Below are 16725 nucleotides of genomic sequence, written 5' to 3'. Positions count from 1 at the left end.
GATCTTACAAAGCTTCAAACGATGCGTCGACTATTAAATCAGTCGTCGAAATCGTGACTAGTCGACAAATCGTGGCAGCCCTAGTGCAAAATAGTATAAAACAATTATTTTGGAAGTCTTGCTGTATCCTTTATGGATGAGTGCAGCTCCAACAAACTGAGACTGTTGAGATTACTTTATGGTGTTGGTTTAATTTATTGTTCAGTAGTGGTGGGAAGTGTAAAATATCTTTATTCTACAGATGATCCATTTCTTTTCTCCTCCAGGTACATACTCCAACATGTATAACAGACCCAAAGTCATCGAAGAACCTCAAAAGGTAAAAAACAAAGACTGGATTTTGTTTTTACAAATGTTAAAGAATATAGCCATGCATGCTCGATCTTCCTGATTATTAAGTGGATTCGGTTCATCTGGACGTAGCGAGAAACGTTTAGTGGTCTCTCCACTGAAAACGCTTCGTCCAGAATCAGAGTCAGACCTTCAAAATTCTGAAAAACTCTTGAATCTATTTCATTTTAATCCTGTTGTTGTTGTCAGTAATGTGACTTATGAATCCGTCCATTTGCTTCTGCTTATCCTTTTCAGGGTCGTAGGGGGTGCTGGAGCCTATCCCAGCTGTCTTGGAGCGAGACAGCTGGGATAGGCTCTTATAAAACGCTTAGAAAATGTGTTTGAGTCATTTTTTTAAGGTTTATTATTCATGTTTATTCACGTGTGGTCTGAATTGAATTGTCTCTCTCTTTAGCCAAAGCCGATCCGTGTTTCCAGTAAGACGGGCATCCCTCTGGATGTGCTCCCAGCCAGAGGCCTCACAGCCAAGCAGGCAGAGCGCATGACGAGAATTAACGACACAGACCTGCCTCGTGTCTCCGCTCAGCCTCGAAGCAAAGAGGAGAGCAAAGGAGAGAGGAAGGCCAGGAAACAGGCTATCAAGGAAGAACGTAAGGTGAGGAAGTCTGTCCCGGCCTCTGTTTAGAACCAAATGATGAAGTCACAGCACCTGTGACCTGACGCGAGCAGGTCGGCGAGCTGTATCTGAAGTCACTGCTGTGACAGTGGATCAGAGACGACTCCTCTCAGCACCATCTAAAATCAGCTGTCTCCATCATCAGCACGAGTTAATTTTGACCTAGTCTCTCTGTACTGCTGAGCCCCAAATGTGGATTAGTACACTGCTGAAAATATTCTCCTTTTAACAGAATAAAACGACACTGACCAGCTGTTTTTTTAGACCAAGTGTTTATGAAGTGTTTGTAAAAATTGAGAGTGAGGAGCCTGTTTGGGGAGACAGATTATTGAGGACCAAGTCAATGTTGGTTTTGTTCTTTTCTTGGAATTTGTTGAGTCAGAATGACAAAGGTCTAATTCTTTAACCCAGCCTAAGATTAACGAGCTGAAGAAGTCATTGAAAGGAGTCTAATCCAAGTGCAAACTGGGGTAAATACTTTGGTATCCTGTGCTGACTAGGCTCAGTTATTTATGTTAATGATGAAATATGTGATGTTACAAAGCCTTCCCACAGAAAGGAAGCTGTGATTATGCCATGAAGAGATTTGTAGAATATCAGTTTTACATTTTGATTCCTGATATTTTTTATTTTATTGTGTTTTGTTTTTTTTCTTTAGGAAAGAAGAGTTGAAAAGAAAGCCAATAAAATGGCATTCAAGGAGGAAAAAGCCCGACAGGAGAAGCAGATGTTGAACCTGAGGACAAATGTTCAAGGCCTGAAGCTTTAGCAGCTGCCTGCCAGGCCTGTGCCGACACTGACTTTTCAACTGGTCACATGTTGCTCTTCACCTCAGTGGAGCTGCCAGAACAGGAAATCATGGCAAATGAGAGGGCTGAGGGGATGTTGGGAAGTATTGGTTTCCCCAAATCATCCAATTCATTCAGGAAAGAGCAAAAATTGAATTTCATCTCCAGTAATCCGGCTCAGGATATCGTCCTGTCGAAGGAATACTGAAGGACCGTCTGTCACGCTTCAGTCATGCCTGTCAAATATGAATTTTGCGCCTTTATTAAAAATACTTTAATCCAGGTTTCTGAGATTCTTTCTGTAAGTCTTGCTGTACTTTTACCACAGGTGATAAGGTGGATGACTCAGTGGCTGATTCTGTGTTAATCATATCTAAGCAGCAATATTAATTTTATTATGGTTATTATCATCAATTTAAAAAAAACTCACTGTATTATGGGCCCGTTTGTCTCATAGTGAATGAGATGCGTCCGGTCTGAAGAGCCGAGTTTGTACGAGTAGTTTCTGAGCATTTTTGTGATTATAATTGTAGTAATTTGGTCACTATATGATGTTATGAAATAAGCTTACATTGATAAAGCTTATGTGTCTGTGCACAAACTTAAGATACACATTTAATAACATCTCTAAACTATTACTGTAAATACAAGATGTTTCTTTTGTGCATTTCATAAACTTTACATTTTGTACTAATTCATTGGTGTTCACTGAAGGGCTGAGATATCAACACATTTAGCATAATTAAAAGAAAAAACAACATCAATACAATTGAATTAAACTGATTGCTACACAAGACTTAAGTCCTTCTGTGCTGTTGTAGATCCAACTAATCACCAGCAGGGGCTGAGGAAGCTCTGTAGTTGAAACAGGAGAAAGTGCTGTCCTCTTCAAACAGAGATGAGCTCTGACGCAGGCAGCTGGAGGCGGCCTGCCCATCAAGCAAAACAGGGATCAGCTCCAGCACAAATTTTACTAACATTGCTATGGCAACTCGTTTGCTAGCCACGTGTCTAAACTGAGCTGTGAGCAACAAATAAGGATAACGAGGTGGAGTACAAACAAGAACAATTTAGAGGGTCACTTTAAACACCTAACCTGCAACAATAAAGGAAACGCACTTCTCTCCACGCTACGTTGATTTCACATCTTTACTGGTGGAATGAGAGATTGAGCCTGAAGTAAAGTTTTGTGAAGCACAAGCAGAGAAAAACAGGAAATTAAAAAAGGCTCTTTGTAGATGTGTGTCTCTGCCTTCATACTTAATCAGAAAAATGACTAAAGTCAGGAGTTACAGTGGGTATGGGGAAGAAAACGATCACTTAAAGTTGCAGTGATTTCTATTGATTCTATTTCTACAGGGCCAGTGCAGGCTGTGATCAGCTGAGCTGTGCTGCTCTGACATCCAGATTTAATTGACTTCAACAGGATTAGAGCAGATCATGTATCATGCTGTCTTTATACATAAAGGCGACTGAATAATCAGTTAAAACGTTACTGTAAACGTCACCACTGAACTGCAAACCAGTTTAACCTGCTCTGAACTACCACATCACTTTTACATGAGTTCATCTGCTGATCTGCAGATAAGCTTTTCAGGCCTGCTACTGAGAAAGACTTGTTCAGTTTTCTCAAAAGGAGCGGGTATTTTTTTTTCCCAAGAACACATCATGCTGAAATATGGCAAGTTCTTGGCTAATTGCTCTTAGGAAATCACCTGAGTGGTGCAAAAACAGTATCTTACTAGTGCCTAGACAACGTTTTAAATGGTTTCTTTGCCAAGTTGTTTGCTTGGTGTTGCCTTTTTAAGGCTTTAATGAACCATGATCTAAAATACATGAGTCTGAAGAATTTTAAACATATAAAGAAATGATTGCTTGCTGTTCAAGACATTTTTGCTTCAGTTTGGAGTAGTAGTTCAATTTTTTTATTAGTCTATTAATTAGCAGGATTATGTGTTTTCTACCGTCTTTGATTGTACCCTGCAATTTATGCCTGTAACTTAGTGAGCAAGTAAGAACCTTGTTGTTTTTATCCAAATATATGACTTGAGGTAAAATAAAACATGACAGCAACCAAAAGCCTAATACTGATGTATCTACACGTTGCCTTTAACACCAGTATTTCTTACTTTTGTTGGTTGGATCATAATCGAAGAAGTTATCTTGGCAAGTTTCAATGTGATATTATATAAACTTAAATAATGCTTCACAAAAACTAAAAAATACAAAAACACATTTTCTGGCCAGTTCAAATGTCCACTTCAGCAGCACTTCACTCAATTTATTAATAAAAAGCATGGCAACTGTTGACGATAGCATTCACACTAAAATATGAGCAAAATGAAAAAAGCACTGTATTTGGTCAGGACAGTGTCGTGGAAGAAATATGTATGATAATGCAAAATCATTACATTTCAGAAAATAGATATTACAAATATTCTTACTTTAAGTAATCCACAATGGAAGATTAATAGTTATATTAGAAAATTCTTTCCTTCTTTTCACCTGTAATGCATCCCCTTACATTTGATTTGTATTGGAACACTTCAAGTCACACCCAGCCATAAACAGTCGTCACTGCTGGCGATAAAATCATAAAAGTTCTGAATAAATGATCAAAACAAGACAGAAGCAATTTTCCGGGTTCCTGCCGATTTTAACGTGCCGTCTAATCCCCACAGGACAAAATGTGTTTACATTCCTTCTTGTTATGCAACAAAGGACCGCGTGCTGAGAGCAGGCCTAAATGTTTCAGTCAGAGGAGAAACTGATGTTTGATACGTTTTCATGTTGTTAGTGATGCTGGAAGCAAACATTCTTGGTCAATGCACATAAAAAACTTAAAAAATCATTCCAGTGTCCGACCTTTAAAGAGAATGTGATCATATAAGCTGTACAAAAATACAACAATATTTTACACTTCCCACATCATAGAAAAAAACAAAACATCAACCCTGAAGTAAACAAACCTGCGTGCTTCTGAGGCAAGCAGAACAAAGGCACTAACCCATGGCCTACAGAGCAGGTTTTGCCGGCTGCAGTTTTTCCAAGCAACAGGCTGCATAGGTGTGGCACCGTCAGCAGCATTAAAGGTAGTTGTGACACCTGCAGATCTGCTGTCAGGAGTGGAAAATCCTTGGTTTATCTCTGACTATTCATGCAAAACCCTTACAATGGCTCTAAGGCATTTTAAGAGTGTTTAAGGGTCAATACAACAAAAAGACAGAAAAACAATCATGTTTATTTACCCTGTTATAGATAGTTGGGTTTTATTTGAGCCACTGGCCTGGTGATAGACTTTCCCCCAGGGTGAGTCTCAGACAGGCTCCATTGTCTTAGATATAAAGTTAAGAGAACAGATGGACGGACTCCCCTGTCCCAAATGTCTCACACACACCGTCGGCTGGTATAGGCTCCAGCCACGCTATGACACTGCTTTGATAAGCCCCAACACAAATTTAGAAAATGAATGGAAGCAATTGTCGTAGAGCACAATACAAAAAGATGCAAATACATTATATTTGTTTAGATTAGTTAATATGGTTGCCCCTGACAATCAGTAGATATTTGCACCTTTCACTGCAACTGCTGTCAATAGATCAAAGTAGTAGTTAATATTCCAACAACCTCCTTTAGATTAATCCACATCAGTCAGTCACCTCACTACACTGAAAAAGTCCAAACTGATCACTTCTCTGCAGCATGTAGCGAAAAAAGCACAATGCAGAGAAGCTCCACTCCACAGTGAAAGGAAACACTGTCACATAGCACTGCTGAGCCCGAAACAATAATAGGCAGGTGATTTTAATATTGTGCCGGATCACTTTATATATAGACATATATGTTAAGCAGAGATTAAAAGACGGTATATAAAAGTTGCCTATTATCCTTGTATCTGATGCAGGGGCAGAAACCAGCAGAGATCCAGCTAGCTGCCTCTGCAACCTGACAGAAAACAGCTGGAAGACAAAGATGTCCAGCTTGCTTCCCTGAGACAGCCAAGTCTGTCAGTGCAGTGGTAACCACTGGCAAAAATATAGTGAAGATTTCATATTGTTATAAACTCACATTCCAAAGGTGGGCTTAGACTGTTAACCTTTGATGACCTGAGTTTAAACAAAAAAACAGCTTCAGTCCTCTGAGTCATGACTTACTTCCCAGTGTAACCTGTAACCATGTCTCCACCACCCATGTCCATCATCACATGTGGGCAGTCATAAGCAGACCTTTCTTCAATTGAAACACACTCCGTCTTTACAGAGTCATCTCCAGAGTCATCATCCGTCCCGCTTCTGTCAGAATCGCTGCTGTCCAAATGCGGTCTCTCTGCGTAGCAGGAGTTGCTAGGGTTGTAGTCAGAGCCAGCACTGCTGTTGTCTGCAGACTGACCGGTGTCCTTGAGAAGAACAGTTTCCTCGGGGTCGTCCTGACTGCTGTTGCTTTTGACAGAGATTCGACTAATGTGTGGTCTGGTTGGGTTGGGTGGATGCTTGCTCTGATTCCCTGCACTGTCCTTCTGCAAGGTACAGGAACAGAAAAAGCATTTGGCACAAGGTTAAAAAAAACAGCTAATCATGTCATCATGTCCTGCTTATTTTAGTTTAGTTTTTTATTTGACACCTTACCAGAGACGATGGTAGAGTATCTGAGGGGTTAAATGTCCACGCCTTTAGCTTACAGATGCAAGCTGTTACCACAATGAGAACAAATAAAAGCGAGGATGACAGCACAGCTGCGAGTATCACCTCATTGAAACCTGCTAAAAAAACAAAACATACAAAAGGTTAATTCAGGCACAAAGTAAAGCTAAAACCAAACTAAACAAAAACAACATCAGTTGGTTCTAATTTACAAATCCAACCCATAAACTCATACAGGGCTGCATTTTTAAACATCTTCAGCCTGCAGTTACTATAGATCTACCACCCCAGTGAGATGCTTGCTGTGCGATCACATGCAACAGATGCTCAGGACATGTGCTCACAAATTAGAGACGTGTTCTGCCAGGACATTCTGCACCTCTAACTCTAGTACTCAGCGGATATTTTCAAGCTTCTATGTTGATTTTTGTGGTGTTTCTCTTCTGAATGCCCTCCCATCAAGTTAATCATGTAGAAACCATGGCCTTATGATGACCGAACGCAGAGCATGAGAACCTTCACAGACGCAGAGCATTCAAATATCTCGGACACTACTTAAAAGAATGTTTTATCTACAAATTTACTGTCCTTTGGAAATCTATTTAACATGTAGCCACGCTAGCAAATTCTGACCATTTTTCACACCAGTATAGCACCAAAAACAAAAAACAAGCCCCAGATCTCAGCAGTTACATTAAAGTTTGACCAGTTAAAACGTGACCCAACCAGCCAACCTGTTCTCTTTATGCAAATCTGATGCCCTTAAATATATAATATAGTATAATATTCCCCAACATTTAGAAGTATTCCTTCTAGGTCTGCTTCATGAAAACTTTGGTAAACAGTGAAATTCATTTGCAGTAAACACTGTTAGGCGTCACCATAATAATATAGTTTACATACGTCAGTGTTTCAGTGTTTGTATCCCAACAATCTGAATATTGTATGAGATGCAAATCGCTAAGGGTACAAAAATAATTCATGAATAGCTGGACCTTTAGTCACATTGCAATAATAGAATGAATGAGTTCCCACCCAGAGTTTGCATGAGGCCTGTGCAAATACTGAACTACTTCCTGTTGACAGATGTGCCTGTGCCTTTAGTTTCTCAACTTTGTTGATCCTAAAACCACTCGTCTCTGTCCCCCAATAAAAAACAAAAAATAAAAACACTTACATTGGGTCGTGCATGTCTCCGTCTCCTTGAACTCCACCTGCTGAGCACCGACCCCGACAAACAACGTTCCACTCACATTGACGCACTTCTTCACACCCTCTTTGAATGACACATTATCACATTGGCAGATTTTTTCATCTGTGCATGACGTTGTAAAGGTTCTCTGAAAGTCACAGAGGAATTTATTAATGTCTTGATTATTCAAGTTAATTACCAGAAATAATGCAGATCATGGTGGTTGTGACACGTAGCGCATTGGTGCGTTATTACCAACAGGTGGACTGCTCATGCTCATATCTGGCTCCAGGTATTAAATAAGTACTATATAATATACAACATCTTTATTCTTGATTTCCAGGAGGCAGTTAATATTGTCACTTCTCAATTTTTCAGATGTAGTTTACAACCAGCAAACTTTTGTCTGCAATAAAAAACACGAAAATATTTTTTGCGTCCCAAAAAGCTTCCTGAAAATGATCTTACAGACTCATAACTGCTTCCCAGAGCACAAGGATGTGAATTTGATCAAAATCTTCACTATCAAGACTCATTTTGGTCAGGAATAAGAAAAAGAAACATCTGTACAGACCCAGAGAAACATTTGAGCCTTATCATGGTCTTGATGCATCTCAATCATCCAGGAAAGTAAATCTCCAAAAAGTTGATTCTGTTCATCTGGACGTAGCGTTTTGTGGGAGAAACGTTTCGTCACTCATCCAAGTGACTTCTTCACTTCACTTCACTCCCTGTACAGCTGCTATACTGACATACACTTCACTCCCTGTACAGCTGCTATACTGACATACACTTCACTTGGATGAGCAGATAGCCTGCATTTATCGCACATTTATCAAATGATTGAACTACAAGACTGAACATGGGAATTCTGTATTCTGTTATAGCCAATAAACACGTGCAGCATGCAGCTTTCATGTTTATTAATGTGTTGATTCTTTTCCTCATAAAGAATATGCAAGGCTTAAAATGAAATCACTACATCTTATAAGTATCATCACGGTTTCATTTGTCAAAACACATAAAAACACACACAATTTTCAGCAGTATATGCCAGCCACCCCTTACCTGTTCATTTTTAACTTTAAAGTCGATTTGGTATTCACGCGTGTCCTTCTGTGCCATCTCTTTGTAGAACTTGAGGGGATTCTGGAAACTTACTGTGGACATCTTCTCCTTCAGTTCTATTTCTACAGGAGGGAACTCTAAAGAACCTAAGAAGAAGAGAAGAGGTATTTAAGCTTAATCTCCATCTCTCTCACCTAAACCAGGCTCTGCAAATGTTTACTAGCAGCATTGCTTACATTTTGTGTCGACTGTGACGAAACTGTTAAAGGAGAAAGTATTTGACTTCTCAGCTTCAGACTTGATGCCTCCCTGTACAGCTGCTACACTGACATACATGAACTTGAGATATCTCTCATCCCCAGATTTCCAGATACAGTTGCTCAGGTCATACTCGTGATCTGTGGTTTCAAATGTACAATTCCTAAAAAAAAAACAAAAGAACAAAGACAGATTAATTCCATGAATAATACTTTAAATATAGTGGAGGAAAGTTTAAGTTTCTCAAAAATAAAAAAGTCTTTCCAGAGTCTAATGCTGACAAACGGGAGCGCACAAAGCAACAGAACAAGCACAGCAGTGCATTTAGGCACCTGTATCACACAAAGTAAAATCCAAATAAGTTTGAACATAATGTATTATAAAAGCTCATTCTTACCATGGATGAAGGGTTCCTCTAAAGATTTGTGGTTGGGTTCTGTAATCCCAGCGGACAGAGACCTTTACATTTTGGCAGCTCACTCTTACATTTGTTGGAGGTAAAACTGCAAATAAGAAAAAGAGGAAAGAGACATTTATTTCATATATCCCGTTCAGAGCGTTTTCCACCAGAAGTCAGACTTTATTTTTCTTTGGGAACTTTTCAGAAATTCGAAGAAATGAAGGAGAGAAATATTCAGCTTACCATCATTACTATAAATGGGGTGGACACAATAATAGAAACACCTGACTGCATCAGTGGCCCTCCCACTGATTACATGATTGAATCATGTAATCAAGCCTTATTATAGGGTTGCCTGGTTACACCCTCAGAGCTGAGGGGACATAAGAAAGAAAAAAAAAAAAACAATCTGCCACCTACAATGTTGTTTTGTTTTGTTTGGAAAATTCTTCTGGGAAATTTGCACACAGGAACTGAAGTTTCATCATATCCACACCTCTGCTTGCTGCGTGTTGTTAGTGGGGTGGATGTAGTTAGCGGGGTGGATGTTGTTAGGGGGGTGGATGTAGTTAGCGGGGTGGATGTTGTTAGCGGGGTGGATGTAGTTGGGTATTTTTGTTAGTTTTACACCAAAGAAAACATTTGTTAAAATTTCAACTTTCATACGTGCTGTCAGAGCTGGATAAACACATTTATCATTGGAGCCAATCAGATCTGCACAGACACGAACAGTCTATGCAGTTACCGTGCCGCTGCTCCTGTGTCGGATTTCACAAGAGAGGGAGTGTTAACGCATACTTTCTCTCAAGGTAAACTTACAATGGCAGATGTAGCTGTTGTTTTTCTCGTTCCTCTCCAGCATTTCACGTTGTTACTCAGTATCTGTCTCACCTGTTTTGAGTCTTAAAGGGCGTGAACATCAACATTTAAGCAAAACAAGGATCCAAAGGTAATTGTGAAAAACGTTGGGTGTGGGCGGAAAAGCTACATTAAAGCCTTTACTGATCCATGCAAAATGAAAACCAAACTCGGAAAGCAAAGATAACTTTAAAGCAGAAATAGTGAAAGTTAATTACACCAGGAACATGATGCTGTCCATAACTACCAACCAAAACAATGACACTGTGTGGACCACAGATAGTAGGCGCTACAGAAACTTTTACTTTTTTTTTTGGGCTTTCTAATTATATTCAAGAAGATCATCTCTGTGCCTTTTTATACAAATTTCACGCAACAGTAATTTAGTTAGATAAACGGCACTACAGTCCAGAGGAAACACACACTGCAGAAAGTGTTTAGCGACTGGAGAACTACAGCCAAACACTTCCACATCAGGTTCCAACCAAAATGTATAAACTGCTAAATCTTTAGAGCTTATTGTGCTCACTGCTGGTATTAACAACTTATCAGTCTTTGAACGTTTTGCAAAATCATATAATCTTTGTTGAAAGATATCACGAGTGTGTGCTTCTCAGGACAACAGCTCAGGTTCAAGCTCCTTGACTCCATCTGCAGCAGATGAGCCATCCATCTTCAAATGCTCATTTTCAAAACAGCCACAGACAACAATCAAAGGTGTCAGGCGCCGTAAAAAAGAATAAATACACACACGGCTGCAGAGTTTGCTTCAGAGATAAGTGTGCAGTTGACCTTCGGTTAACTTGACCTGTTGTGTAGATTTTCTAAATTTAACGGCATCTCTTGTCTTGAATATGTTTACCTGAACGTACAACTCATCACACCACTCACAAAGTCATCACGGACTGTGCAGCAGCTGATCGCTTTGTCCTAGAGTCAGCTAACAACAGGGTCATCTGCATACTTTTAACATGATCCTGTTGCCATACCTGCTGTGGCACATAGCTATGTACAGGATAAATAATAGCAATAGCACACATCCCTGTGGGGAACCAGTTGATTGAAACGAGTTCTATTAATCTGGACTCCGATTCCTGTTAGTCAGAAAGTCAAGAATCCAGGCCTTGAGATTGTTATTCTAAATCTTTAAATGTTGTGAGAGACTTCTGAGGTGAAACTGTGTAGAAGGCTAAAGAACAATCCAAAAGTAATAGAGCTTTCTATTTCTCTCCAAGGATTGAACTGTTAGTTAGATCATAGTTACAGAGTTCTTGTTGGGGGCTGTCTTATTTCCTATTAAAAGTAGTAGAACTCTGTCATGCTATTATGGGAAATTACTGTACATCTAGGAATACGAGTTGTTACAGCTAAAGTTAAATGAATGAACCATTCCAAAAGGGCAAGAATTAACCTGCCACTTCCGATCCCATTAGATGTTATTTAATAATCCTGCACAGAGTTCATGTGTCTGACGGATGGTGGAAACATGAGACGGTCCCGTGTTTAAGAAAGTTGAACGGCTATAGAAATTATCAGTTTTAAAGATTGTCTGCTGTCTATTGCTTGATTCATACTACTGCCCTAAAGTGCAGCTGTAAACCTTACAAAACAACAACACAAACAAACATATTCTGATACCATAGGGTCAGAGGGTTAGGGGGTATTTTTTGCGGTCATCATTGATGATGACTTGGCCCAACACAAGGTTAAATCAAAGAATTTGCCACATTGCTGTTTGTCATTTCAGGTGATATTTGAGACCTCTTTGAAAAAGAAAAACAATAAAGTGATGTTGATGTGAACACACTGAAAGTTAATGACTGCAGTTCACAGCCAAACAACCTCATCTCAAATGTGTAGGATGTGGTGGAGGTCAGATTGTTTGTGCAGGTCAACTTTCAGAGAAAACATTTTTCTTGATGGACCTGGGTTGGTCATATAATAGTTATAATGTTTGAAATTCCAATGAACGCCACCAAACCAACCACAAACAAACATACACGTATTTGATTTGATGAGTTAAAGTTTGAGGACAAGGACATCAGAGTGTCATCAACTGACTCGTTCAGTTCTGTGGAACACGCACTGTAGCTGGTACCGTCCTTTATCAGACAGAGCAGGTTTATCAAGACCTCACCCTCTTTCACAGTGCAGTTTGCAAACACTCACAGTGCCCATAGTTGACCTTTGTTTTATAAGGGAAGTTTAGTGTTGCAGTTCATCAAAATTAGCTGATATGTGGTTCAGCATTGAAGAATGTCAGTGCGCCACAACAGGACCGGTTAGCTGTGTTCCTATAAATAGAACGACAAAGCATCTGAGAGGGAAATGACAACTTAAGCAAAAGGTTTTCCACTAAATGAAACTGTTCTTAAAAGTTTCTGTGAAAAGATTGGAAGCAAGCAGGGACAGAGCTACCTGATTACTAATTAAACTGATTGTAAAATGGCCACAATTATATGAACATCACCTCAGCAGCAGCCTGGACCTTGATCACATTTATAACTTTATATTTTCATAGTATCACAAAGTCTAAAAACACATAACATTCCCAAACACACCCACACCCACACCCACCTTTTCCTTAAATCATTAACAAATCGCTATCAACTTAGCTTCTGCTATCAAAATTAGCAGGTCTGGAGATGAGTTCCCAGAAACAGTGATTTGAAATAATAATAACGACATCTCACGGACGCTGTACTGCCTATAGATAATGGCTGGAGCAGTCTTCCAGAGAAAGGGTGCGTGGCAACAACAACAACAACAAAAGACGTCCAGTCTGAGCAGCATTGCTTGCTCAAGCAAACTCATCAGAACAGCAGATGCTTGAAGGAAATGGAAATCTTTAAGAGCTTAAAATGTCAGCAAGACATCTACAGGTAGCTCTGTAACTGTTAGAGTAATAGTACACACAGAAAAAAGGGGCACGAATCCAACCTTCACTAGAAAAATTTGCTATTCAAAAAGAACTCTGAGGAAAACTACAGCGTTCCAGCAAGCATACAGGAAAAGACCCGGTGTGTTGACAGAATGTGCTATGGACAGACGAGTCAAAGGTAGGGCTGTAAATGCTGTGTTTTAGGAACAGGACAGCTTGCAGTCATTCCCTTAACCATGAATACATCATGTCAGAAAGTGTTTGAGGATGATGAGAGATCACCTGTCAAATAGATGAGGTGCTCTCCAGAACAGCACAAAATTCCCATTTTAATTTCCCAACAACAACAAAAAAATACATTCAGGGTACATTGGCCTGGTCAACACAAGTCCCACTGTTGGGGAAATTTGGAAAGGACAACACACGTAAGAAAACCCTCAAACATCTTAGAAATCAAGGGGGAGAGGTCCAAAACTCCAACAGGTGACATTAAAGACCAGTGTAACATTTTGTTCAATTAAACTGAATTCATTTAATAAAAGATTTTCCTTTAGATTTCTGGTCTCACCTCAAAGAGATTCAAAGAGGATAAAGTGTTTGATTATCCAGTGTATTAGAAAAGTGACAGCACACTGCATAAACACGTTACCTATGCCTTTAGCATGCCAATTTCATTAACCTTCACGTCGTTTGGGTGTTGTGATAACTTTTAAGTCATAGTCTTTACATATTTGTAGCAGTTTGATTGTTACTTTTATCACCATGTTTTTGTCACGTGCACAAATGTCCACATTTTACCAGTTTTTTCTCCTTTTGTGCTCAGCTCGTTAGACACATGCCAGGAACTTTAAATTACATGGTGACATAAATAAAACTTTATTAGTGAACGTATGATTAATGATTGCCCTTAAAACAGCGCAAAACAGATCAACTTTGTATGTACTCTTCGGTGTATGAACTTGTCAATTTTATTGAACCCAAGGTTTGAAGAAACAGTGATTCTAAGATAAGTACTTAAAAGGGTCTACATACCAATCACAGCAGAAACCCCGCTGATCAGAAGGAGCAGAACAGTCAACTCATCGCTCAGAGACATCGCTCCGACCTCGAGGCTGTGATAGCGACTATTTAAAGAAACTTCCTCTTCAGAGCCCAGGAGGCAAATAAAACGAATAAAACGTCAACTTGTCCCAACAACACGTGTAATTTCTCATCTGCGAGCTTATAAAAAATATTTTATATTTCGCCACAAATCTGCTGATATCAGCGGACTCGCATCATTAACAGCTCCTACTCCGGCATGTGTCTAAGCGCATACAACCGACCAAATTTACCTGGAAAACACTTAGGCGACGTCAACGGAAGACGCACTTGTATTTTCAAAACAAAAGCTTTAGACAGCGCACACATTTTCTCGATCACTTGACGCGCGTTTCTCAAAACAGTTTTCATAACTCAGGTATTTTTCACAACATAGACTCACCCTTTTCACATCAGCTCTCCGATCAATGAATGAAAACATTTTAACACCAACAACGTTTTAAGACTTGGGCACCATGTTTTTTAAAATGCCTATTGTGGAGGAAAAAAAGTTAAGAAAAAAGTTCAGACATAGAAGTGAAATGTAACAGTGCATAAATGTATTTATTTATTTGAAACTTTAGAGAATTCCTGAAATCAAAACAGCAAATGTGCATGTGCACTTCTCACTTGAATCTGACAACTCGTTGAAACATTTCTCAGTCACAACTCTAGATCGTTCACCTTCTTGAGTATTGTGCAGCATTGCATTTGTGTTTTCAATCAGAGTACTTCAAACTTTTTGAAAGAGCAAATACAACAACAAACTGTCAGTGGTAACAGTGAAACTGATTTGTAAAAAGTGCCTTAACTCTTTGTGTAGTACAAATTCAGGTAGGTGTGGGGAGCATTTCTCAGAGATTTTGCTCCATATTGACAGGATTGCATCACACAGTTGCTGCAGATTTGTCAGCTGCTCATCCACATTTCTTCTTTGACCACATCACGCCAGAGGTGCTCTACTACAGCCCGACTGAGGTCTGTTGAGGAATTAAAGCACAGCGCTCTCCAATCTTCTGTTGGCCAATTTGGTGAGTCGGTTTGTAAATTTCCTGTTCTTAGCTGACAGACACGGTGTGGTCTTCTGCTGCTGTAGCCCAGCTCCTTCAAACCTTTTTAACACATGTCAGAACATGAATAGTCAGTCAATAACTTGAACTCTGTGATGAATGAATAAAAACCTTTCACTGCCCTTTTTTAAAATGAGTCCTTAAAATGTTTTTTTTCTCTCATAACCTTACTGACAAAACTGGAGGCCTAATACAGAGTAAAAATTGTTCAGACACAAAAATTAAATCTGAAGGATTTTCTGCAGCTTTACAAAACTGATGAAATGGAGAAAATCAAAATGATACTCGTGAAACTGTATGCATCAGAAAACAAAAAAGAAAATATATAAAATCTGAGAACATTGCACCAATTACTGTACAGTCAAATAAAGCCACGCTACACACCTTCTGCAACCACTTTATTAGGTACGCCTGTTCCACTGCTCATCCCAATAATCCAAATGTCTAATCAGCCTTTTACATCAGCAGCAACTCAAAGCCTTTTAAGCATGTAGACATGGTCAAGACAGCTTGCTGCATTTCATACTGAGCATCAGAATAAGGAAGAAAGAGGATTGAATCATTAATCTCACACAGCCTGATTTTCCTGCACAGCCATTGGAATGGTCTGAAATGACAAAAATCCAGTTATCCAGTTCCAAGATATCGTTACCCAGCAGTCCTCTCGGTAAATGTACAGTCCTGATCAAAAGCTTAAGAGCACTTGAAATATGGCAAAAAAATATCTTATTTTGCATGGTTGAGTCTTAGCAGGGTTTGAAGTATAGCTTCAACATGCAACAAGAAGAAATAAGAGTGAGACAACACATTTTTTTATGAGAATGCAATTTATTGAAAAAAACGCTTAAACTGAAACAGGCTATTTTACAGCTGATCAAAAGTTTAGGACCACATGCCTTTAAAAGGTCAAATCTGTGCAAAAATGTGGATTTATTGCCATTTTCTGTAAGGTAGCCACACTGTCATGATGTTCTGATGGCAAAGTCAAAAAGCCTTCTCCTTCTTGAACATGTGCGAGTTGTTGAACTGCATAAGCAGCGTCTCTCGGAGCGCACCATTGCTGCTGAGGTGGGACGCAGTAAGACAGTCATTAGGATTTTCTTAAATGATCCTGACGGTTATGGAACAAAAAAGTCAAGTGGAAGAACCCAAAAAAATTCACCAGCACTGAGCCGGAGTATCCAATTGGCTGTCGGGCTGTTGGGTGCCGACTGCAGCCCCGTAACCATCAGATGGCAACTGAGACTGAAGACTGGTGCAGGGGCGTCAAACAGCCGGTGACTATGTCCAGATGTTGCAGAGAGAATCCCTGATGTCTGTGTGGTAACCACTGGGTTTTTCAACAAGACAACACAGCAGCACACAATGACCGCAGAATAAGGGACCTCTTCCAGGAGAATAACATCACTCTTCTGGACCATCCTGCATGTTCCCCTGATCTAAATCCAATTGAGAACCTTTGGGGATGGATGGCAAGGGAAGTTTACAAAAATGGACAACAGTTCCAGACAGTAGATGCC

General features: G+C 39.6%; 2 protein-coding genes across 3 annotated transcripts in view; one reads left to right on the top strand and one right to left on the bottom strand.

Annotated features, from left to right (window-relative positions):
- The window catches only part of ltv1 (LTV1 ribosome biogenesis factor), a 9617-nt gene extending 7576 nt beyond the window's left edge, over nucleotides 1–2041 (top strand). Inside the window, exons 9-11 of the mRNA XM_005751667.1 lie at nucleotides 267–319; nucleotides 749–949; nucleotides 1629–2041. Coding sequence (XP_005751724.1) covers nucleotides 267–319; nucleotides 749–949; nucleotides 1629–1739 — 365 coding nt within the window. The 3' untranslated portion in view covers nucleotides 1740–2041. The remainder of the gene's footprint in view (nucleotides 1–266; nucleotides 320–748; nucleotides 950–1628) is intronic.
- A 1962-nt stretch (nucleotides 2042–4003) lies between these two features.
- Nucleotides 4004–14404, bottom strand: ifngr1 (interferon gamma receptor 1). Of its 2 annotated transcripts, none has more exons than XM_005751666.1 (7): nucleotides 14088–14404; nucleotides 9314–9419; nucleotides 8895–9079; nucleotides 8659–8804; nucleotides 7576–7738; nucleotides 6384–6514; nucleotides 4004–6274 (listed from the first exon to the last, which is right to left on the bottom strand). In XM_005751666.1, the coding sequence occupies exons 1-7, from the start codon at nucleotides 14149–14151 to the stop codon at nucleotides 5909–5911; spliced, it is 1161 nt and encodes a 386-aa protein (XP_005751723.1). In that variant the 5' UTR covers nucleotides 14152–14404; the 3' UTR covers nucleotides 4004–5908. The 2 variants fall into 2 exon arrangements, with proteins under 2 accessions (XP_005751723.1, NP_001347781.1); NM_001360852.1 differs by having other exon boundaries at nucleotides 4023–6274; nucleotides 6384–6517; nucleotides 14088–14373.
- Nucleotides 14405–16725: the final 2321 nt, after the last annotated feature.

The sequence above is a fragment of the Pundamilia nyererei genome, unplaced genomic scaffold (genome assembly GCF_000239375.1).
Source record: "Pundamilia nyererei isolate P.nyererei 1_Seehausen unplaced genomic scaffold, PunNye1.0 scaffold00322, whole genome shotgun sequence".
NCBI classification, from domain to species: domain Eukaryota; kingdom Metazoa; phylum Chordata; class Actinopteri; order Cichliformes; family Cichlidae; genus Pundamilia; species Pundamilia nyererei.
The sequence above is the reverse complement of the archived record's forward strand: the minus strand, read 5'-3'. Positions and strand labels throughout refer to the sequence as shown.